General features: G+C 47.5%; 8 protein-coding genes across 8 annotated transcripts; 3 read left to right on the forward strand and 5 right to left on the reverse strand.

Annotated features, from left to right (window-relative positions):
• Positions 1-1,120: 1,120 nt before the first annotated feature.
• LACBIDRAFT_322580 (uncharacterized protein) lies at positions 1,121-2,626 on the reverse strand (the record flags this gene model as incomplete). Its single annotated transcript, XM_001876025.1, has 1 exon — positions 1,121-2,626. One exon carries the CDS (start codon positions 2,624-2,626, stop codon positions 1,121-1,123), a length of 1,506 nt encoding a protein of 501 aa, XP_001876060.1.
• A 265-nt stretch (positions 2,627-2,891) lies between these two features.
• On the reverse strand, positions 2,892-3,674 carry LACBIDRAFT_308624 (uncharacterized protein; the record flags this gene model as incomplete). Its single annotated transcript, XM_001876026.1, has 1 exon — positions 2,892-3,674. The coding sequence occupies one exon, from the start codon at positions 3,672-3,674 to the stop codon at positions 2,892-2,894; it is 783 nt and encodes a 260-aa protein (XP_001876061.1).
• Positions 3,675-5,321: 1,647 nt separating this feature from the next.
• Positions 5,322-6,655, forward strand: LACBIDRAFT_230227 (uncharacterized protein; the record flags this gene model as incomplete). The annotated part of the gene is made up of 9 exons (XM_001875590.1): positions 5,322-5,384; positions 5,436-5,475; positions 5,534-5,636; positions 5,693-5,767; positions 5,794-5,931; positions 5,978-6,187; positions 6,239-6,311; positions 6,364-6,499; positions 6,555-6,655. Coding segments are annotated over 9 exons (939 nt in total), but the record flags the coding sequence as incomplete, so codon positions are not given.
• A 216-nt stretch (positions 6,656-6,871) lies between these two features.
• LACBIDRAFT_308626 (uncharacterized protein) lies at positions 6,872-8,279 on the reverse strand (the record flags this gene model as incomplete). Its single annotated transcript, XM_001876027.1, has 9 exons — positions 6,872-7,080; positions 7,133-7,185; positions 7,246-7,371; positions 7,429-7,523; positions 7,589-7,670; positions 7,725-7,834; positions 7,886-8,013; positions 8,070-8,178; positions 8,241-8,279. The coding sequence occupies 9 exons, from the start codon at positions 8,277-8,279 to the stop codon at positions 6,872-6,874; spliced, it is 951 nt and encodes a 316-aa protein (XP_001876062.1).
• A 364-nt stretch (positions 8,280-8,643) lies between these two features.
• Positions 8,644-10,187, forward strand: LACBIDRAFT_322584 (uncharacterized protein; the record flags this gene model as incomplete). The annotated part of the gene is made up of 4 exons (XM_001875591.1): positions 8,644-8,652; positions 8,681-8,723; positions 8,812-9,005; positions 9,066-10,187. 4 exons carry the CDS (start codon positions 8,644-8,646, stop codon positions 10,185-10,187), a joined length of 1,368 nt encoding a protein of 455 aa, XP_001875626.1.
• A 561-nt stretch (positions 10,188-10,748) lies between these two features.
• LACBIDRAFT_292403 (uncharacterized protein) lies at positions 10,749-12,928 on the forward strand (the record flags this gene model as incomplete). The annotated part of the gene is made up of 6 exons (XM_001875592.1): positions 10,749-10,823; positions 10,895-11,549; positions 11,611-11,621; positions 12,231-12,468; positions 12,504-12,593; positions 12,717-12,928. 6 exons carry the CDS (start codon positions 10,749-10,751, stop codon positions 12,926-12,928), a joined length of 1,281 nt encoding a protein of 426 aa, XP_001875627.1.
• A 5,628-nt stretch (positions 12,929-18,556) lies between these two features.
• LACBIDRAFT_308630 (uncharacterized protein) lies at positions 18,557-19,055 on the reverse strand (the record flags this gene model as incomplete). The annotated part of the gene is made up of 3 exons (XM_001876028.1): positions 18,557-18,683; positions 18,761-18,999; positions 19,053-19,055. 3 exons carry the CDS (start codon positions 19,053-19,055, stop codon positions 18,557-18,559), a joined length of 369 nt encoding a protein of 122 aa, XP_001876063.1.
• A 401-nt stretch (positions 19,056-19,456) lies between these two features.
• Positions 19,457-20,689, reverse strand: LACBIDRAFT_308631 (uncharacterized protein; the record flags this gene model as incomplete). Its single annotated transcript, XM_001876029.1, has 3 exons — positions 19,457-19,749; positions 19,809-20,454; positions 20,519-20,689. The coding sequence occupies 3 exons, from the start codon at positions 20,687-20,689 to the stop codon at positions 19,457-19,459; spliced, it is 1,110 nt and encodes a 369-aa protein (XP_001876064.1).
• Between the last annotated feature and the right edge of the window lie 1,702 nt (positions 20,690-22,391).

Genomic DNA, 22,391 nt, shown 5'->3' on the forward strand with positions numbered 1-22,391 from the left:
GACGACGCTGAGCGCCCACTAACATCCATCGGGCCTACCACCACGATCGACAAATGGCCACAAGAGCCCGTCACCACGATCAATGACTGGCCAGTGCCCGCCATGACGAACGGCCATGGTCATCACCACCTTCGACAAACGGCCACGGTCGCATACCCCATATTAGCAGCCACAGCGGAAAACCCTCGTGACGCCGACCCAACATAACCCAACGCCAGCGTTTACGACCAACACCAACGTGACGAGCCGAACGCCAGCATGTTCAACCAGCCCCGACATACGAAGACAACCCGAACACGAGCCCAAATCCCCATCCAAACGCGGATGCCCGCCCAAATGCGACTGTGAACCAAACACGAACACCAGCCCGAACGCGAGTACCCCACCACGTCCACGTCCATGAAGCGAGCCACGACACGACATGCACCCACTGTTCGCCATCAGTGCGGGGAGTCGAGGTCTCAGTATCGGGGAGAGGGCATGCAGCTTGGACAGGGTAGTGCGGGGATCTTTTGATTGCAAGGGGTTGTTATTGAAAGGGAGGTGTCCATACCTCGCTCCTTCCTTCCTATTTCTACGTAGTAGCTATTGTTTTTCTCGTAGACAAGGAATATATATCATACTGCCATTTACCCGAGTACAGAAGGACTTGTATAAAAATAAAAAAAGAAGATTTGAAGTTGGCCAGATCAGTATGCACGTATCTATGTTCGACACATCTGAATGTGTTGAACACAGGTACAATCGACACACTAAAGAATGGGAACACATCAATGTGTCGGCAATTCACCCTATGTGTCGCTGTCCCGATTTGGGGAGTGTGTCATTATTCGTATACACTGTATGTCTCCGCAACGATGCCAAATTCCATGGCTCTATTGAAGGCAATATCTCAAATACGCAACCCATGAAAGCATTGCGTACAATGTGCTTCGCGAGCCTGAGAGACGACGGAAATAAGGACGCGAGTAGTGCCAAGCAACGTGGCCGCCCACGTCCAACTCTTGCTCATAACACTACTCGAGCAGGTTCGGTTCTCTTCTGTGTACTATTTTTTACGAAAGTTTCCAGGCAGTCCATATCTGATATCCTTTTTCCCCCTCTGACACCCAAGCAATTTTTATCTTTCTGGTAACTCAACAGACAAATCCATCGCGCTTTGCTCAGATGCGGTGAGCTCCTGCCGATTAAATTGATGAGAAGAGTAAGGTGTACCAAGATTGAGACAACCTTTTCGGTCTATCATTTTTAACGCCAGGTCACCAAGGGATGCCATCTGGAAGGCATCAAAGTCCTCTTGAGAAAAGGACTCAGAGATCTGATGTAACGAAGCACTTTTGAGCCTTGAGATGGAGGGAGAAACTCCAGAGGATCTGTATGCCAGCATCTCTGGAATGTCCTTCATTATGAGATTGTCCCATTGAGTAATCGTAAGATTAACAAGCAAAGGAAGATATTCAGTTGTTGTCTCTGTAGATGCGGGATTACCCAAAGCAGAAACGATGTTTGCGATTGCGCTTGGGGATGCCTGAACATCCAGTTCTGTAAGGGATGGAATATTTAGAAGCCATTGAAAAACCCATTTTGGATCATGAGTATCATAATATTTCACTTTGATTCGCCGGAGTTGATGCAAAGAGGTGATAAATTTGGATAGAAAAGTGGAGTTTGGGTCGGGACGTTCATGCCCGCGGTTCATTTCGATTGTGAGATCTTCGAGGTTGGGAGTGCTGATACTTGGTGTGCTTAGGAGTTCATTCAAACTTTTGCCTGAAGGTACCTCCTTGAAAACCAGACATCGGAGGTAGGAGTGATTGACAGTCTGCAGAATATCACCATTGGTATATGCCCAGTCAAGAAACGTCGCACTGAAAACTTCAAGGAATTTAGCAAGATCTAAGATATTGCACAGGTTCTCGCTGTCAATGCAGCTCACGGAGAACGTTCTGAGCTGCGACCACATCAAGTTGGGTTTGAAGCACTGTAGGTGACCCGGTACATGCAAACGAGTTATGTTGGGCAGACTTGAACAGTTGAAGATGTCAAGATCGTCCAGACAGTGCAATGGGTTTGAACTGGCAGGATCATAGTAACCGACTCGAACGCGAATGGAGAGATGTTCGAGGAGTGGAAAATAGTTGTATGTTTCGATGGCGGAGCAGAACTTTGAAGGGGGGCACTTGATTGTAACGTTCATCCATTTAGAGGTTTCTTGGATGAGACGGGATAGCAGGCTATTGCTTTGTGCTTCGTAACGGATGGAAAGGGGTTGAGCTCCTGCTCGTTTAATCCATGAATCTAGAACTCCCTCAAGATGGAAAGCACAAGGGTGTGACCACATTAAGATGATAACGGACCACAAGCGGCTTGTAGTCCATGCCAGGTCGCGCCATGCTTTGCAGACGGCAGCAAGGCGCAAAGGACATATTGCCTGACTATCCACTCCTCCGATGGCGTTGTATTTGGGTTGGCAGCAGAGCATAAATATTTCTGAAAGCAACTCGGGTGGCAGCGATGATATGGGGATCTCTTGCTCTGTATCAACGAGTAGCGATTCCAAGGCAGGTCGAGTTTCCTCAATGAAAGGCTTGACGAGGTCAACCACATTCTGCTCAAGTGTTGTCATGTCTGTAAGAAAATCAACGATGGCTGGTGTGAGGGTAAATATACACGGCGTTCGCCGAGACAAACCAACTCTAAGGGGTCTCGCGATTTCCGCTTTACTGAGACCAAATCACAGAGGCATGATGGAAATTTGAGCTCAATTTGGTGTCTAATTATCATGACAGCTATACGAATCTGATGTCCCTGCGAAGAAGGTTGAGCAGGTAAATACTCCCCATCTGCTAGCTTACAGTGCTCACTGACAACCCACGGCAGGTGAATCAAAATTAGGGGGCGGGAGCCGCCATCACGCTGTTGCGGCCTGCCGCTTTGGCGGCGTAGAGGGCCTTGTCGGCGGCAGCGAAGAGATCTTCGGCTGTGCCGCTAGCAGCGCCTTCGAGGTCGGCCACGCCAATTGATACGGAGAGCGGCGCGCCTTCGGGACCGTGGTTGAGCTCTGCCACACATGCCTTGATGCGGGCAGCCAGGCCCATCGCCTCAATCGCCGAAGTCTGTGGCAGGAGTGCCACAAACTCATCCCCAGCATAGCGTGCGGCAACATCGGTTACGCGCAACGCGCGCGAAAGGGTCGATGCCACACCGCATATTGCTCGGTCGCCTGCATCGTGGCCGGCGCCGTCGTTGATGGCTTTGAGCCCATCGAGGTCAATGACGAGGAGCGAGAGCGGAGTTTGATAGCGTTTGGCGCGGGCAAGCTCTTGCGAGAGGCGGAGAGTAAAGTAGCGGCGGTTCAAAAGGCCTGTGAGACCATCGGTGGCGGCGAGGAGTCGCAGGCGATCCTCTTGCATTCCCAAGATGGCGCCGAGCACGATGAAGATCGTCGACGTGAAGAATGTGAGGTAACAGTACGCCAGTTGGTCCGCTTGCAGCTCGTACACGAGCCATGGCCACACAGGCCATACATTATCTTCGTAGGCATGGGCGACGAGCAACCCGAAGGGCGCCCCCTGGGCAAGGAAGAAACCAATGAGGGGGTAAACGATGCCACGCGGCCAAACTTCACCACGACGACATAAGTTGCTTCCTAGTTCGTTGATGTAGTCTCCCATAGGCAACTCGTATAATGGTGGTAGTGTTGTTGGCGAAACCTCGCCATCTCGCCCAGTGTTGTACCGGTCGTGTTGTGCAGGTCAGCCTGAGCGTCAAAGTTGTCGCCACGGACCACGGTCGTGTCAGGTCGTGTCCAAGTCATTGAAATTAGGTTGTGAAGGTCATGAGTGACTTTGTCAACAACGGTCAACAAACATCGATGCTCTGTTCATTCCAAGTCCGAGTCATTTAACGTTGATTTAACGTTCTAAACGTTCAATCTTGATGCTAGATTTATAAAATTCTCAAGATGAACGAATTCAATCCTTACACGCGTCAACTAGAGTTTGGAGCGACTCCGACAAGTTGAACGGCGGCGACAACCATGGTCCATACTACTTACATCTACATGACGACCGTTCACCAAAAGAGAATCGACTCGGAATGTCAAACCAAACAAGTGGTGTATGGTGACCTTTCTTGTTGTTCAAGTTTATCTAAGCGCAAGGTACTAGCCCTGGCGCCCGCATTTTCTGTCGTGGACCTAATCTATTGGAATCCAACGCCCGGGCAGCTGACCCCTGGATCTGTACAGCGCTGTAACCTTGCTATAGCTAGTGCCATTTTCACAATCATTGAAGAAGTCAACGATCTAGCGAGACGACTGTCACCTCAGCGCAGGCTGCCTACTATGCGGATTTTACCTCAGTTTGTCGTGTCAAACTCTCATCTGAGTGTTTCGTTTCGCCTAACGGCATCTTGCGAAAATTCCAGTTTGAGCGACCTCAGCGTGCGTTCTTTCCATAATCGAGACTCGGAATGGAGACTCCTGTACTTTCTGTGCTCGTTCTAGCTAAAGGGATGCTTTGAATAACGGCCACTGTGTATCTACGGACTTTTCTGCATTTTCTTGAGGTTATTTTTGTTGCGTCCACCAGGCTCATACCATTCTAGAAGTGGAAAGGCGCAATCTTCTAAAGGCGTCATTTTCGAATCTGCTAAACCATACCGCTATTTATATCTCTTCACCAGGTATGGTGTGTAGCGGAGGTACCTATCGCCGACATCTAGAAAGGTGAGACATTGCGACCCAGTATAAAAAGGTCAAGACAACTCGCCAGCACCTCATCCTTCCTTTTCCCCCGCTTCCATCATCCTGCACTCGAAATACTACCATGTCCCACGTCATCATCAAGTCCATCCCAATTCAGACTCGCATCCATCGCGACGCGAAAGAGATTCTCGCTCGCGACCGAGCTCGTGCACAGAAGCTCCTCGCTGGTTTACACCCTCATGGGCCACGCGCATTCCACGCACGAAAATTGCACCATCCCAGTGGCGAGGCCCAGCACTTTGCAAATTTGGCGGCAGTACCTCCCGCTGGAGATCCTACGGCCGCTCACAACTCTATTGACGTAACTGATGCTGGTGCGCAACCTATCTTCTGCCAATATATGCGCATCAATATCTGAGTTTCTCTTGTAAGCCGTGACGTACACTCTGCCTGTCAAAGTTGGCCAGGAAACATTCACCCTCATCATCGATACAGGTCAGAATGCATCTTTTGCTTTATGCTGTGATTCTCACATCAATTGGACCTACAGGAAGCTCTAATACGTAGTCTGTTCCACTTGTATATTCAACGATGTCGTTGACATCTTTGCAGATGGGTTGGCGCCGACAAGAAGTATAAGCCCACATCAACGAGCAAAAGTACCGGTAAAACGGTTGTGAGTCCGCATCTTCTATTCATCTGAAATATGATCTCAACCTCACAATAGACCGTTACCTATGGCTCTGGCTCGTTCTCTGGAACGGAATGTATGCGCATTTTCCCGCGTTATCCTCCGTTTTGTAAGGTATACTTACCCATCCACAGACACGGATCAAGTTAGTCTCGGTGGAAATCTCACCCTCAAGAACCAGTCTATCGGCGTGGCCTCCAAGGCGAAAGGTTTTGACGGTGTCGATGGTATCTTGGGGTAACTAAGCGACGTGACCCTTTCTCCTGAGAATCATTTGATCTTCAATTTTTCAGAATCGGGCCAGTCGACCTTACCACTGGTATAGGATTTTTCCCTTTTCTGTTGCTCGCTCCCCTCTCATCATCGCCGTAGGAACTGTGAAGGGTACCCAAAGCGTCCCAACCGTAACCGATTCCTTGTACTCTCAGGGGCTTATTCCAACCGAGAGCATCGCGATTTCCTTCAACCCGACGACAAGTCCTGGTGATGATACCAATGGCGAACTTACATTTGGAGCGACTGACACGTCCAAGTGAGTATGAGCAATGACATTTATGTTTGATTGACAGTCGTACAAGGTTCAACGGCTCGATCAACTACGTGCCCATCACAGCGACTTCGCCAGCTAGTCATTATTGGGGCGTCGATCAAACGCTCACGTACGGCAGCAATGGCACCCCTCTTTTGCAGGGTGCTGCAGGAATCGTGGACACTGGAACCACCCTGGTTTTGATCGCCACTGACGCGTTCCAGGCATATCAGCAGGCTACTCAGGCGATACTGGATCAGTGCGTCTTTTCTATTCGCCCGTTTTTCTGCTATAAACTAGTTGATAATAGGACCACTGGTCTCCTCACTATCACGGACGACCAATTCGCTCAGCTGGAAAGTCTATTTTTCCAGATCGGCTCTGTAAGTCTAACCCTTTTTATCAAGCTCCTCTAACTGCTCATTTCTTTTCCAGGAAACCTACGAGCTGACTCCGAACGCTCAAATCTGGCCTCGTCAATCTAATTCGAGCATTGGAGGCCAAGACGGCCAAATTTATCTCATTGTCGCTGATTTGGGGAGTAACAGCGGTAGTGGCCTTGACTTCATCAGTAAGCAACACATTTCAGATACCCTTGAAACACTCTTTAATCTTCTTCGCTACAGACGGCTTCGGGTTCTTACAACGCTACTACAGCGTCTACGATACGACCAACAGCCGCGTTGGTCTGGCCAGGACTCCGAATACGACCGCTGAAACCAACTAGAGTGAATTTCGTCTCTGCAAATAGGCTTCAGATATTCTTTATAGACGGACTCGATGTTTTCTGTAACCCTTGTACTTGTACCACCACGCAGTGTTCTCGCTTTTAGATGTCTAGCTTGTATTCGAATCTTAGAGCCTGTGTGACACTCCTGCTGCCGCATTTTGTGAGATGTTAAGTCAAAGCAAGGTCGCCATCTGTCTCAATTCACAGAATAATCTATTCTTCAAAGGATGCAGTGGAGTAGAACACATTGTTCCCAGCAATACGCATCAAATTGACCCCCAAGGCCAGGAGGAAAAGAAACTCGACTACCCATAACCACTGTCGGCAAGCGAACCAACACTTGTCCAAGATGGAGACACGAGTAGGGGGACCATTGGCGCCTGCCTCGTCTATCGCTTGAATCTCCTCTTGCGTGAGAGGGGCTGCAAAGAGAAAGGAAGTCAGATTGGACGTTGCAAAGCAAGAAAGACGTACATAGATCCCCAACAGCGAGGTATTCTTCGAGGTGCTGTCTGCTGGAGCTGGTCCTGTATTGATCAAGCGTTCATCAACACCACATAAGTGATGAATGAGGGGAGGGGACCAACGTGACGATGACGGCTCCCTTTGCTTTGACCCACGCAAAGACGACTTGGGTGGGTGTTATGCCTAGGCGGGAAGCTGCTTTTTTGAGTGGGGCGTCGACTGGGCCGTTGGGGTATGTTGTTATTGGTCTGTTGGGGTAGGGCGTGTGAGATGAGGGAAAAGAGGGGGGAGGGAGAGGGACGTACGACAGGCTACCGTACGCTTCGGTGATTATGCCGTGTTGGGCGTGATATTCTAAGAGAGATTTGTGTTGTGTGTAGTTGTAGGGGTGTAGCCTGATCTATGTGTGTGCAGTTTATTTAGTTGGGTTGGACAAGGGGGTACTAAGAGAGGAGAGGGATGGACCTGGTTGACGGCTGGGACTGTTAAGCCGCTTTTGGCTAGTTTTTCGAGGTCGGGGATGGTGAAGTTGCTTACGCCGATGCTCCTGGTGTTGTAGGTCAGCCACGAAATAGAAAGAAAGAGGGGGAAGTGGACGTGCTTTGATAACCCCGCCTCCTTAACTTTCTCGAATTCCTTCCATGTCTTTACTGTATCCTTTGTAGGGTCGGGAAAGTGGATGAGGTATAGGTCGAGTTGTTTGAGTCCCAGCTGTCCAAAAAAGATGGCATGAATGAACGCGTAAGGGCGTTGCGTGCGTACCTTTTCCAAACTATTCCTCACTTCCTCTTGAACGTCTCCAGATGCATACTTTGTAGTGATGAAAAACTCGGAACGCGCGAGGCCCGTTTCGCGTAGGGCCGTGCTGACGCTTGATTCGTTGCCGTAGTCTGTACGTATTTCGTCGTGTCAATTCAAAGAGTGGGGAAGGGGGGAGAAGACGTACATTGCGCAGTATCAACATGGGAGAACCCAGCGTCGATAGCTTGTTCGATGTACGCGTGGATATCTTTTCCTTTATTCACGCTTCCTGTGCCGAACGCGATTGCAGGGATCTAAGTATGTGCGGCGGACAGATATTCATTCACTGGGTTATAATTGTGAAAGAAAGAAAGACCTTGTTTCCGTCGTTGAGCGATATCTCTTCGAAAGGCATGATGCGAGTAGAAGAGAGGGTTGCGAATACGCCATCTGTCGTTCGTACTTATAAGCAAACGCGAACTTGATGTCTAGGAAGGTGCACACGATGCTGGGGTCATATGAATGCTTACACGGGGTTTCCTTTCGTTTGTACCTGTTCTACGACCTTGACTTTTCGTTCTTTCGTCGGTAACTACGATTTGAAGCGACTACTTGGTCGACTATCCCCGGATAGATTTGATAACTGATCATACGACTCTTATCAGATAAAAACCCGATAGGTGAGAAACTTGCCACTTCAAGTTATTTCAACGCAACCACGACGTCGGGTCGGGACCGTCGAAGAAGGAGAGCAGCCATAGCATGGAAACGCAACAAAAATGCAACAGGTATGTGATTTATCTCTGTTCTATATAGGACGCTGCCGGTAACAACGAGGTTCAACTTTCAATAGTAAGCAGTAAGCCTTTCACCGTGCACACCACTCCATCTTTTTAACACCCCATACACCAGATTTCCAATGACCGAAATCACCAAAAAACCTTCAGCACTCGGAAAACGAGGCCGGTCCTCAGATCCCCAAGGTCCCCCTGGAAAGATCCAGCAAATGGACACAGGCTCTGACATGGACACCAACGAATACTCCATCTCCGACGTGGAACACACACAGCCCGTGCGGGACGAGGTATATTACATGGAAGACGGGAGTTGTATCTTCCTAGTCCAAAATACCTTGTTTAACGTTCGTCCCCTTGTCCTTGCCTCCTTCTCTATTCATTTTTGAACACACGCATATATATAGGTCCACCGCTCAATCTTGAGCAAAGACTCTTCCTCATTCAGCGCAATGTTCTCCCTACCCCAAGGTCCCCCTTCCTCCTCCCCCTCAGAAGGCAGCTCAGACAACAACCCCATAATCCTACACGGCGACACCCCCTCCGAATTCCGCCACTTCCTCTGGGCATTATACGCACTCCCCCCCGAACTCCGCATCGTCACGACCCCAAGCGCAGATCTAAGCCAACTCATCGACATAGCGCGCGTAAGCAACAAATACGCGTTCAAAACACTCGAAACGTGGGCACTCGATGCGATTCAGGTGTATGTGAACCGAAAACCGTGTCCGATTTTGTCGGCTATACCGCCGCCTGCATCGTACACTTTTCCGGCGCAAAACGCCAGTGCTAGCGCTGTAGAAGGCACAGCAGCGAACACAGACCAACTTACGCGATTGATAAGGCTTGCGCAATTGTGTGGACACCAAGCGTTATTAGACACAATGATCGATTTGTTGACGCAGCTGATGACGTCGTCGTTGCAATATGCCTACCTAGCCATGACGCTAGCCGACGAACTGGATATACGAGCCCTCAAAGGCGCAGCGTACCTCGAGATAATGCAAAAGGCTACGGTAGTCACGGCTGTTGGCGTTGATCTGACCAAACCCACGCCAGGATTCGGAGGGTTGGGAGCGTCCAACACATCCACTTTTTCCTCAACAACCCCAGTCAGAAAGGAACCCCGTCTCCTCATAACCCCCTCTCAACAACTCCGTCTTTTATCAGGGTACTACCGCCTAACCCGAATCTGGGAATCCCTACGCACCACACCCCCACCGTTCGAACATGCCCCTTCCTGCGGCGCAACATGGCATCAACATGGGTGTAACCAATCATGGGTCGAGTTCTGGAAGGATAAAACTAGGGGAGACGTTGTACTAGGGAAGGGGTTGGCGGATGTGTTGGGGAGGTTGAAGGTTATACAGAAGGATTATGATCGGCTTGGGAGCTCGACGGCTACGTATATGCATCATGATTGTAGGATTGCGGCGAGGAGGAGTATTGCGGAGTGTATTAGGAAGATTGAGGAGGCTTTGCCGGATTTGTTTGGGGAGGGTCATGGTGGGGATGGGGATGGGTGTTAGTGTTGTTGGCGTTGGTCAAACACGAACTTCATAGTTTATGAACGACGAACATGCCAAAATTGAGAATAAGTATCTGCCTTGAAAAGTAACCACTGTGTGAGCGAGCATTCGATATTCAACGTTCAACGTTTGAGACGGGAACGACAGAATCTACCCAGGCCAACTATCGTAATCCAACCACAAATCGATCCATGCATCATGACTGCAAGGTTGCGGCGAGGAGGAGCGTATCAGCAGCCTGGGGATGATTGTGGCTTTGGATTAAATTATATTTATTCGTCGAAACGTCCAGAGCTCTATAAGCTAAGCAATGAAGAGCCTAAGCATACAGCCATAGATGAACGAACATACATAGAATTTAGAATAAATTTCGTCTACTGGCCTCTGCGAACACTAGTACTGCACCTGTTGAACGTTCATCATCCCCACCACCACCGGCGCCGCCCTGTCTACCCCTCCCACCGCCTCCTCCAACACTTCTCCTCTGCACCTTCTTAGTATCCCAATCACCTCGGATACTATCAGATGCTGATACGAACTGGATTCCGGCAACGGCTGGTAATGGGGCTACGACCATACTCTCATGTCAGTGCGAGCTCAAGTCGTACGAATGACGAGAAGTCTGGAACTAGAGCGGTAAGTTGCTTCTTCTCGCAAAGTTTCAGCACTTTAGTATGTAATGCTGAAAAAGATCTTGGGCGTTACAGACGGAACCGTCGCAACGAAGAGAAGGATACACCAAGAGAGCACCGGTGTCCACGTTGGATCAGCGTAAACTTTCGCCCACCGATTGGCTCGATCTATCTGGCGTTATCCAACCCTCTATCAGCTTTCGGCATAAGCTGAATGGTAACCGTGAATGGCGAACGTGCTATCATAAATCATCAGGCGAGCGATTACCTTTCCCTCCACCCTCGTCCGGATTCTTCTACTATCACCAGCCGCCAGGCGCACCTCTTCTTTCCGGAGAACTCCGCTTTCGCCTCACTTCCAATCATCTTCCTGAAAGTTTCAATCAAGGCGAAGATTGTCTTACCCCAGAAGGAGACGCTTGGAAGATCCCCCTCTTTCTCCTGTATCGTAATCCATTTCACCGGAATGTGTATCAACAGCTTCGGGTGGATGGGTTCGTCTCTGACGCACTAGATTCGAAGCTCAAGAGCATCGCTCAGACTTATGTCTGTTCCCGCCGCCGCGGCAGCATTATTCTTCATTCGCTTCACCAAGTATTTCCTGTTGATTTTTCGGCAACGACCAAGTTCAGGTTCTTCGTGGTGGGAGACTCAACTTTCCAAAGCGTTTCCATTAGTTACCCCTTTCAAATGGGTGTTGAGGAGCACGGGAGGGTTTCTTCCTACACAAGTGCGGTCAAATCTTTTTGGCATAACCTTTTTCGTTAAAACTGACTGTGGGTTGCTTGTAGGTAAGGGGTTGGTACGCTTCGAGCTGTCAACACTACCAGAGCATGCAGGTACTAGAACGGTGGTGATGCGTGTCGTGAAATCAGTCGGAAATCCAGGGCCTTACATGGGGGAAGATCGGCCGCAGGAAGGAGCTCTGGTATTGCGACATAATCCTGCCGGCGGGAAACCCAAGCTGCTCTCTTTCAACCTTGATCGGAATACACCTGTACTAGGGTCAAAGGGCTTTTCGCATCCTGATGCGCTGCCTTTGCTTATCGCAAGTACTTTCGGCAGCAAGGGTTCTAGCCCTTAGCTGTATCCCCATGCATCGCCGTCGCCCGTGTGAAGCTCACAGCCAAGGAGCCCAAGTCGGGCTTGCAAGGTTTTTATCTCAAATGTGCTGCTGCATCTCTTTTCTTGGCCTCGCTTCCGACGGGCCAGCATTACTGAAAAGTCGCTCCTTCCTTCTTGCCCTTCAGAGTAGCTGATCAGGATGGAGCATCTTACTTCCCTCTCCATTAGTATTACAGTTTGCTGCAGTTCGCATCACATCTTGAAGGTCCATTGTGGTTTTATCACGTTTGAAGTATACCTCATACTTCTATGTCTATCCCATTCTTCTATGTCAAGTTCCTCCTAGACAATGACTCTATTGTGCCCGAACTGGGTGGTGCTCGATGGAATCGTCCTCTCGCTCTTTTTGTACATCTATCAACTCCCAGGGACAGAGGCAGAGGCACCTGCATCCGACGCCCACTTTTCTCACTTCCGCCTCCTCGGATGTTCTGGGTACTGCAACAACAGCGGGCGTAGATCATTGATCAGCACAACTACTCTTACTACTGCAAAGTTGACCCCTTTGAACAATGAAGGCGATGGTTCGTCCAATAACAGGAAACCACTGGCTTCCTAGGCTCAGAAGAGGGTACCTTCCAATTACCACTCCCAGAACTTAGTGTTGGTTTCTGGTTCGATGACTTGCAACAAGATGTCAATGGTGATGGTAATCACAAACATTTGAATATGGCACTAGGTGAACCCTAGCCTCTAGGTGGGATGTGAAGGACCTAACATACAAGGGCCATAAAAACAGATTAAAGAGACAAACAACTATTTATCTATGTAGTGCATGACTACAAGAAGACTGAGGGTGACCCCATTAAGATAGAACAGAATAAATTTCCTGGTTTTTTGACTAATCACCAGGTTGACAGAGGTTTCGATTCACATCCTGGACTAGTGCTTGGAAGTCCAGTCCCAAGACTGCAAAAAGACCACAACTGGACCAGACCAAGACTGCAAAAGACCAGACCTGCAGTCTTGGTCTTTCAGATTTGAGATCACAAGACTGCAAAAAGACCGGTTAACGTGGACTGGTCTTGTTTGTCGGTTAAGACCAGTCTTTTGTAGCTACATAATAATTCTTCAAAATGCACCTAAGATCATATTTTTAGGCCAAAAACTGACAGAGATATATACAAAACTGTAAAATATTTTGTGAAAATAGTAGATGTACTTAAGTATCTTTGTATATACATCAATTCTCAACATAATTTAATGTTCTTGCACTCATTTAGAAGCTACAAAGAATGTTAATAAAATCACCAACTCACAATTGCAAGTTTTATGGCATATTTAGTTGAAAAACCAGTCTTGAACTGGTTGTAACCAGTTTGGACCAAGACTGGTCCAAAGACCGAAAAAGACTGCAGTCTTGGTTTTTCTAGTCCTGGTCTGGTCTTTTGAGGTTTTAGGAATTGTGTGGACCGGTCTTGGTCTCAGTCTTTTTATTTTGGGCCAAAAAACTGGACTGGATGTAAGCAGTCCCTAGAATGCACAAAGGACCACCTAAGCCAAAAGGCAGAATAACTGAGAAGTTATATTCTCAGCCAGTGCATCCTATATATGATACAGTATGGGAACTGTAATAATCATGCCATGATTACACTGGACCAGACTTTCAAGCACTATCCTGCACCAACTACTCTAAGACAGAGAATGCCTCCATAGTGGGTCTTTACACCTCAGCTTGTCAGACTTTTGGGTTGCATGATGTTAGACACAGTTGAACCCTCACAACCCTTCTATAATGGGCCAACTTCATAATGTATTTCACATCAAGTTGTTGGAACATCACTACACACAGTAACCTGAGGACAACACTTGGGAATCAGCAAGGAATCAGTACATCATGCATAGTGTTCTAAAGTCCAGTTAAATCCAGTTTTTTTACCTCAAAACGAGGCAACCGGCAACTGCAACCAGTCCAGACCAATCCAGATATTAAGGGACCGAAACTGCACCCTTTTAGACCGGTCCTAATTGGTCCAGACTGGTTGCAACCCGTCTTTTGTTGAAAATTTTATTGTGCCAGATATTTTAAATGTTACCTCACGTACATTGCATGTGTAGATAGACAATTTAATTCTCCATAAACTGGCCAAGATTTGAAGCAATTCAGTCAAGATTTGACTGAGATATGGTGAAAATGGAGAGAACATACATTCAAATTGCATATAAAAATGTTTTTGGCCATATCTCAACCAATTCTTGACCGTTTTTGATGATTGAGGGAACAAAAATTAAGGAAAAATGTGTGTGAGTAAGGTCCAATGCGTAATTGGATGTGGCAACTGGCAACTGGACTGGCCACAAATGTGGGCAACTGCAACTGGAAAAAGACCGGACTGTGGTTCAGTCCAGTTCAGTCCTATGTATATTTTCAGTCCTGTAGACTGGACCTGCGAACACTAATCATGCACCAACTCCAAATTTCTTGTTCAACAATTTCACCCTACCTACCTCAAGAACCAGCTCTGACTCTTATGACCTCCTGCAATCTATGACAACAATAACATTGGATGGCAAGAAAACAAAACTAGAAAACAAACAAAAAGCAACAAAAAAAACAAAAGCCTAAAATTAACTAACTCTGAAAGTCCAAGCAAGCTTGTGCCTATTCTAAAACCCTCCACTAGAACCTTCTCCAGACTGCTCCAAGCCTCTAACTCTAACTTCTCCACCTGCCTCAAATTGCCTTAAGCTCCTCTTAAAACTCTCCACCTCTGACAATGATACTACTGGATGAGGGAGCAGGAGTGCCTGAGATGCTAATCCCACAGACTCCACCCTAGCCTCAGCTATGTAATCTGCTGCCCTTTCTGGATCATTGTCAGCCCCCTCCAGAAGAGACCTTACTCGGAAATTTGCATTTTGAAAGGCCTTGAGGTGGTCTCGCAGCTCACTGTTCTGATCCAATGTAGCACTAAGGATACGAAGAATGGCTGATGGAAGATGATTGATAAGTGTAACCAGCAACAAAAATACAAACCTACACTTACCAGTCCCATCTTCCACCAAAGATGCTATGTCTTGGTTTGTAATATAGGATCTCTTTATATCAAAGTTAGACTTTAGTTTTGTATTCAAGGAAGGCCCAGCAAAGTGGAGCTGAGGATCAACCCAGAAGTCTTGAGAGTGTTCAGAACCAAGGAGAAAATCTGCCACTGATCGGTGGCAAATATGCAAATAGCTTGTATTGCTGATGAACAAAATTGGGCTGAGCCGATCAATTATTGAATTCAGCAATGCATCTTTTACTCCCAGAAGCTCTCTTAGATCTCTGATTTGAAGTGGATTCTTTGCAACAATTATTGAACCCAGAACTAACTTCAAAGCTGTTTTCTCTGGTTGTCTGAGACCTTGCAGAGCAACAGAAATAGCCTGATAATACAGGCTGTCAACAGCATCGAGTCCTCCCCCAGAGTCAGCAATCATAATATTTAGCCTCTCTTCAGGATCACCTCCCTTACACAAGATAAAGTCCATGGCAGATTTAGCCCAGACAAATAGACCAGCAGCTTTTCTCACAAGAAGTGAAATTTTGGCTGGACCAGGCCACCATGGATGCAGACCAACCTCATCAAATCTTGCAATAAAGTATTTTTCAAGTTCATCAACAGTAGCAGTGGATACATAATCTCCAGTATGCATATCACAATGAATACTGACAGAGCCCAGAGAACTCCGAATATCATTATAACGGCGACTTGTAATGAAGAGCTTGAAATATTTGGAAAGGTAAGACCAGGATTTCAATGAAGGCAAGAGTTCCTCATATGAATCACACTCATCAAGGGCATCAACAACAATAAGAAGAGGCTCTACAGAGGTCCCAAAGACCTGCTGCAAAGGCTTGGCAATAAGATGCTCAAATTGCATAGAAATATCAAAGCCTCTGATGTTAGCTTTTTAAGTCTTCAATGCCAGAGCTATAGACTTTTTGAAATCATTGCATCCCTGAGAAAGGTCCAAAGCAATATTTCCCCATAAGTTGTTTGGATTCCGAAGCTCAAACTCATCTCGGCAGAAAAAGAATCTTCCAGAGAAACAGTCAAAATCAGCAACCACAGTTGAAGCAATTGTTGTCTTTCCAGAGCCAGGAATGCCAGAAAGCCAGAAAATATTAGGCTGATTCAGATCATGAAGCCATATGTTAATAAGAGTAAGCACATCCTTATTGGTTCCAGGCATGCACCTGTCTCTTACTTTGGAATATGATGGAGCTCCGAGCTTTAGCAGCCACTGTTCTACCTGGAATGTTTATTGATGATATAAGCTGATGATAGTTCCATCCATATTATATGACTTACAGTTGACTCTTCTACTACATTTGCTATCTTGGCTTCAAGTGATGTGCTATTGATATTAATCTATAAAATGTCAATGACCTTGTGAAGGGGCCCTTTAAACAAGCCAATTACTCACAGTATTTGCACAGTAGAAGACACAGTTATTGAATTGAGAACCATGTGCCTCAGTAAGCACATTTACCTGAGGTACTTAATGAATAAAGTAAATAAAAAAGTTATCACAAAGTTGTATCAGAAAATAGGTTTGTACATACCAGCTCTTGTAGTTGTAGTCCTTTTACCAATGTTCCTTCTCTCAATAGACTTATCATGTTTGTTGGACTCAGTCATTACAGCATCTGTACAAAGTTGAGAATAATACCAAGTTAGATATTTATAACTCAACTTACTTGTTTCTTGTGAACTTTCCTCAACTTTGAGAGAGGCCTGAAAGTTGGGCTGAATAAGTAAATCAATGAGATAATAAAGAACAGCGAAGCTATGTGAAACATGCTCACAAGTGCATTTAGTTTGACCTGCAAACTTGCCATATGTTTTTGATCTTTTTCAGAATTGAAAAATATCTTCCATTTGTTCTGTTGTTGGATCTTCATCACATCTTCTTTCAAATGGTACAAAATGCTAGAGCATGACTTAAATCCAGGCAGTATACACAATAACACCATTAAAATCACACACCCACTCAGATTCTCAAAATGGGGTTGCAAAGTCAACAGGACCTTGTATTCACAGGTAGCCTGAACAATCTCCTCAATCTTCTCAATGAGACTCTCAGAAAAAGCAGCCCAATCTTTCTTTTTGGCTTTGAAACCCTGATGTTGTCATGTAGATAGATATGACGAGATGATTGAAGTAAGGACACACACCCCAACAATTCTGATGATGGTTAATGCCTCAACAATAGCCGCCTTCAGTGGTGGAAAGGTGTCGCAAGACGCCGCGACAACCTCGAGTCTGCTGATAGCTTGCAGAAGGTTGTTTCCCACAGGTTTCAAACCAGTAATGTTCATATTGTTTGTGTCGTTGATACCGATAGTTGTGTTTGCGTTCAAGATGATGGTTGATAACAAGAAGGGTGAGTGTCGACTCGTAATTGCCACGCTGCTGGAGTGTCCTGTGGTCATGTGACTACGACTATATTCCATTTCGACGAGTTCCTGACCCTATCTTGCTATCGACGACCAATCTCTCCCCAAAAGCACAGACCTGCGCAATGCTTTCCATCCAAATCAATACCCTGGCTCGCAGTCGGGGTGGGGGATCCTGTTTAATTGCCACTACCGCAGAAACTCGGGACAACTGAGCTCGGCCGCAGATCATGGCCACTGAATATTGACCTTTCACTGCATAAGAAGTATGGCGTATTGTGGAGGAAACTCAAGCCTGCTATGGCTTACGTGTTTCCCCCCCTCATCCGTTCCGTCGTTATTCCGCACCGCTCCACGACGCAGACAAACCATGCTGAGGCTGTCTCGTCTGAGCCAACCCCCACACAACAATTCTTGCCTCATGAAGCCGTTGAACACCCTCCGGAAGTTGGTGTCCACAATCATACGTCACCTGTACGGCCGTCCACCCTCCCCTTTCTCCGATGGCGTGTTCGACAGTTCACCTTTCCGCCGCCAATCCAGATATTGCCAACACAAGACGTTGCACGTTGCCTCGCTCGCCGTTTGTCTGTCCAAACGTTGGAGTTACACGACCCCGTAGGTCGTTGAACGGAAAGGTGACAGTGGGACCCTGTTGGCTAACGGTCACGATTATCCACGACATCAGTACACAGGGATGTGAGGTGCGCTGGAACCACGCTTTGGACGTCGCATAATGCCAATTTGATCATTGTTAGCGAGCAGCATAGAAGCTGACTAGCACCTTAGGTACTGCAAGATGTCTGTGTGCTGTTTTAGATGAAAGAAGCATCAGATGAGACCGACGAAAAAGGGGGATGATCCGTACCTCTTTTGGAGTGACAGTGAAAAAAGTTTCTAGGAGGTATGGGCCACTGCGGAACAACCAGGATGCGACAAGAAGGCAGTGTACTGGGAGACGTGTGACAGACGGAAGGACATCAACGAGAATCGTCGGTAGGTCGTCCAATGCTTAGGCGAAAGTACTGCGTCCGGGGCGGAATGGGGATGGTCAAGTCAAATTCTTATGAGACGAGGAAAGAATAGGTACCACTTTGCCTATAGTCAGGATACAAGATCGAGATTTAACTATTTACATCAAAAAGCCCGCCTCCTCCCTTGGCGACCTCTCCTCCTGAATCTCTCGTAAAGACCGCTTATCCTTCACAGGCCCGCCATATTCAGCCTCAGCCTGAGAATGCTGGATCGCGACGAAAGATATATTGGATGTCGCTGTTGGTGTAGCGATGACGGGTTGGACTGGGGGGAGCGTCCATGCTTTTGTGTTGCCGTTTCCGCTGGCGAGTCATGGTACTTTTAGTTCGTCTTTATTTTTCAAGGGGGAAAGGATGAAGTCACTTACGAAACACTACGAGAACCGGGGAACGTACTAGGCTTCGACTTGGATGCCGGGGATTGTTGGGTTGGCGTGATCATAGGTCCAAAACTTTGCACCGCATGTTGCACTGTGCGTCCCAGCTAGTAGACCCAGACCCCACAAAGTGGGCCAACCACAGGCGCCCATTCCAGTCCTGGCGCACTGCGGAAGGGCGAGCACGTCGTTCGAGAAGGGGTTGAGATGTATCCAGACTTGGGAGGATTCAGGCAAATTCCAGGGAGACGAGGTGATCTAATCAATAAAAGAGTAAGGTACATGATAGGCGACAGGAGGCAATGACAAACCATTACCCCGGACTCAGCCTTCCTCTGGCCAGGACAATGGCGGCTACGGGTATTCAGAAAGTTCCCTATTTCTTCTGGTTACTGATGATAGATGAACGGGAAACATATATAAGTAAAGGGTAAAATTGTTGGACAACTTGTTGTCGAAAATTAGGAAGGGTGAACGGTGGGTACTATGCTCGTCCACTTGTGCATTTTGATTTCTGAGCCGTTGTCGGCGGACAATGGCTAAGAGCCGGATTTCCAGTAACGCTGGCCTCCGGCATAAAAGACTCCCGTCGCAAAAGATGCCAAGGAAGGAAATGTGGCAGCAAGTTCGGTAATAAATAAAAAAAGTTGCAAGCTTGGCTTGGGCTCCTCGGCTGTGAGCTTCACACCGGCGAGGGCGATGAAAGGGGACACGGCTAAGGGCTAGAATGCTTGTTTCCGAAAGTATTTGCAACAAGCAAAGGCAGAGCATCTGGATGCGAAAAGCCCTTTGACCGAAATACATGTGACTTCCGATCAACGTTGAAAGAGAGCAGCTTCGGTTTCCCGCCGGCAGGGTTATGTCGCAATACCAGAGCTCCTTCTTGTGGTCGATCTTCCCCCATGTAAGGTCCTGGATTTCCGACTAATTTCACAACACGCATCACCACCGTTCTAGTACCTGCATGCTCCGGTAGTGCTGACAGCTCGAAGCGTACTAACCCCTTACCTGCAAGCACCCGCAGTCAGTTTTAACGAAAATGTTATCCCAAAAAAATGTGAACGCACTTGTGTAGCAAGATGGCCTCCGGGGCTCAACACACACTCGGAAGAGATAATTAACGACAACGCTTTGGTAAGTTGAGTCTCCCACCACGAAGAACCTGAAAGTCGTTGCTGAAAAATCAATAGGAAATACTTGGTGAAGCGAATGAAGAATAACGCTGCCATAGCGAGGACAAATATAAGTTTGAGCGATGCTCTTGAGCTTCGAATCTAGTGCGTCGGAGACGAACCCATCCACCCGAAGCTGTTGATACACATTCCGATGAAATGGAGTATAATACAGGACAAAGAGGGGGATCTTCCAAGCATCTCCTTCTGGGGTAAGACAATCTTCGCCTTGATTGAAACTTTCAGGAAGATGATTGGGAGTGAGGCGAAAGCGGAGTTCTCCGGAAAGAAGAGGTGCGCCTGGAGGCTGGTGATAGTAGAAGAATCCGGACGAGCGTGGAGGGAATGGTAATTGCCAACTTGACGATTTGCGATAGAACGTTTGCCATTCACGGTCACGATTCAGCCTATGCCGAAAGCTGATAGAGGGTTGGGTAAGGCCAGATAGATCGAGCCAATCAGTGGGCGATAATTTACGGTGATCCAAGGTGGATAACGGTGCTCTCTTGGTGTATCCTTCTCTTCGTTGCGACGGTTCCGCCTGTAGCGGCCAACAGTTTTTTCAACATTTCCAAAGTGCTGAAATGCGTAAAGAAGGAACTTACCGATATAGTTCCAAACTTTTCGCCATTCGTACGACTTGAACTCGCACTGGCATGAGAGTATGGTCGCAGCCCCGTTACCAGCCGTTGCCGGAATCCAGTTCGTATGCATTTCAGCATCTGATATTCGAGGTGATTGGCGCGTCTTAACACGTTGGAAAAACATGCCGCCATTATCGACAAGAAGTCGAAAGGCGAGAGCCTGAGGCCTGAACGCCTATCAGAGATGCGTCGTCCCGGAATGAGCTCAGTCAACACATTTCAGTGGGCAAACTTCAATTTCGCACGCTTATGAGAACTCAAAACATGGAATGGCCCAAGAAATTAGGGCCTTGGAATGGCCTGCGATGGTGTTCATCTACGGAAGAAGTAGAAACAATCTACAATATGCTAGCAAAGTGCACAAGTATATATATGCACAGGGTAGGAACCATGGCAGATAGCAATGGTCCACAAGGCGGCACATCACGGAGTACAAAGCCTCCTTACATTCTGTCAGTCCAAATTTACTAAGGAGCGCAGGAACAGCGTTACGCATTAATGACAGGGTGTGTTGGCGTCCCGGCCTTGGACTTGTGTCAGAGTTGGAATTGGACGACGCAGATGAAGAGGGGAAGCATCGGGATGAGCAAGTTGTGCTTGACCCAGGAAGGAGTGAGGAGAAAACTCTCTATAAGTATATCCCGGTTCGGGCACGATAAGGTTATTTTCTAAGAGGAACTTGTCGTGGAAGCGTGGGGTATGCTTCAAAGGTGATGGTGGAACGTGACCACAACGGACCTCCGAGATGCAAAAGAAACAGCAATATTGATAAAGAGGGAAGTAAGATAATATCACTGTCCATCGTTATGATAAGCTATTCCGAAGGGCAAGAAGGAAGGAGCGGATTCCCAGTAACGCTGGTCTCTGGCATAAAAGACTCCCGTCGGAAAAGATGCCAAGGAAGGAAATGTGGCAGCGAGTTCGGTAATAAATAAAAAGTTGCAAGCTTGGCTTGGGCTCCTCGGCTGTGAGCTTCAACACCGGCGAGGACGATGAATGGACACAGCTAAGGGCTAGAATGCTTGTTTCCAAAAGTGTTTGCAATAAGCAAAGGCAGCATATCAGGATGCGAAAAGCCCTTTGACCCTTGTAGAGGTGTATTCCGATCAACGTTAAAAGAGAGCAACTTGGGTTTCCCGCCGACAGGATTATGTCGCAATACCAGCGCCCCTTCTTGCGGCCGATCTTCCCCTATGTAAGGCCCTGGATCTCCGACTAGTTTCACGACACGCATCACTACCGTTCTAGTACCTGCATGCTCTGGTAGTGCTGACAGCTCGAAGCGTACTAACCCCTTACCTACAACCACCCACAGTCAGTTTTAGTGGAGAGGTTATCCCAAAAAACACACTTGTGTAGGAAGATGCCCTCCCTTGCCGCCCAAGGCGGAAAGGATAATTAATGAGAACATTTTGAAGAGTTGAGTCCCCCGCCACGAAGAATCTGAAAGTCGTTGCCGAAAAATCAATGGGAAATACTTGGTGAAGCGAATGTAGAACAATGCTGGTGTTCCGGGGACAGACATAAGTCTGAGCAATGCTCTTGAGCTGTGAATCTAGTGCGTCGGAGACGAACCCATCCACCCGAAGCTGTTGATACACATTCTGATGAAATGGAATATGATGCAGGACAAAGAGGGGGATCTTCCAAGGGTCTCCTTCTGGTGTAAGACAATCTTCGCCTTCATCAAAACTTTCGGGAAGATTGTTGGAAGTGACGCGAAAGCGGAGTTCTCCGGAAAGAAGAGGTGCGCCTGGAGGCTGATGATAGTAGAAGAATCCGGACGAGCATGGAGGGAAAGGTAATCGCTTGTTTGCAGGTCTGCGATAGTACA

This window comes from Laccaria bicolor, genomic scaffold (genome assembly GCF_000143565.1).
Source record: "Laccaria bicolor S238N-H82 LACBIscaffold_3 genomic scaffold, whole genome shotgun sequence".
NCBI classification, from domain to species: domain Eukaryota; kingdom Fungi; phylum Basidiomycota; class Agaricomycetes; order Agaricales; family Hydnangiaceae; genus Laccaria; species Laccaria bicolor.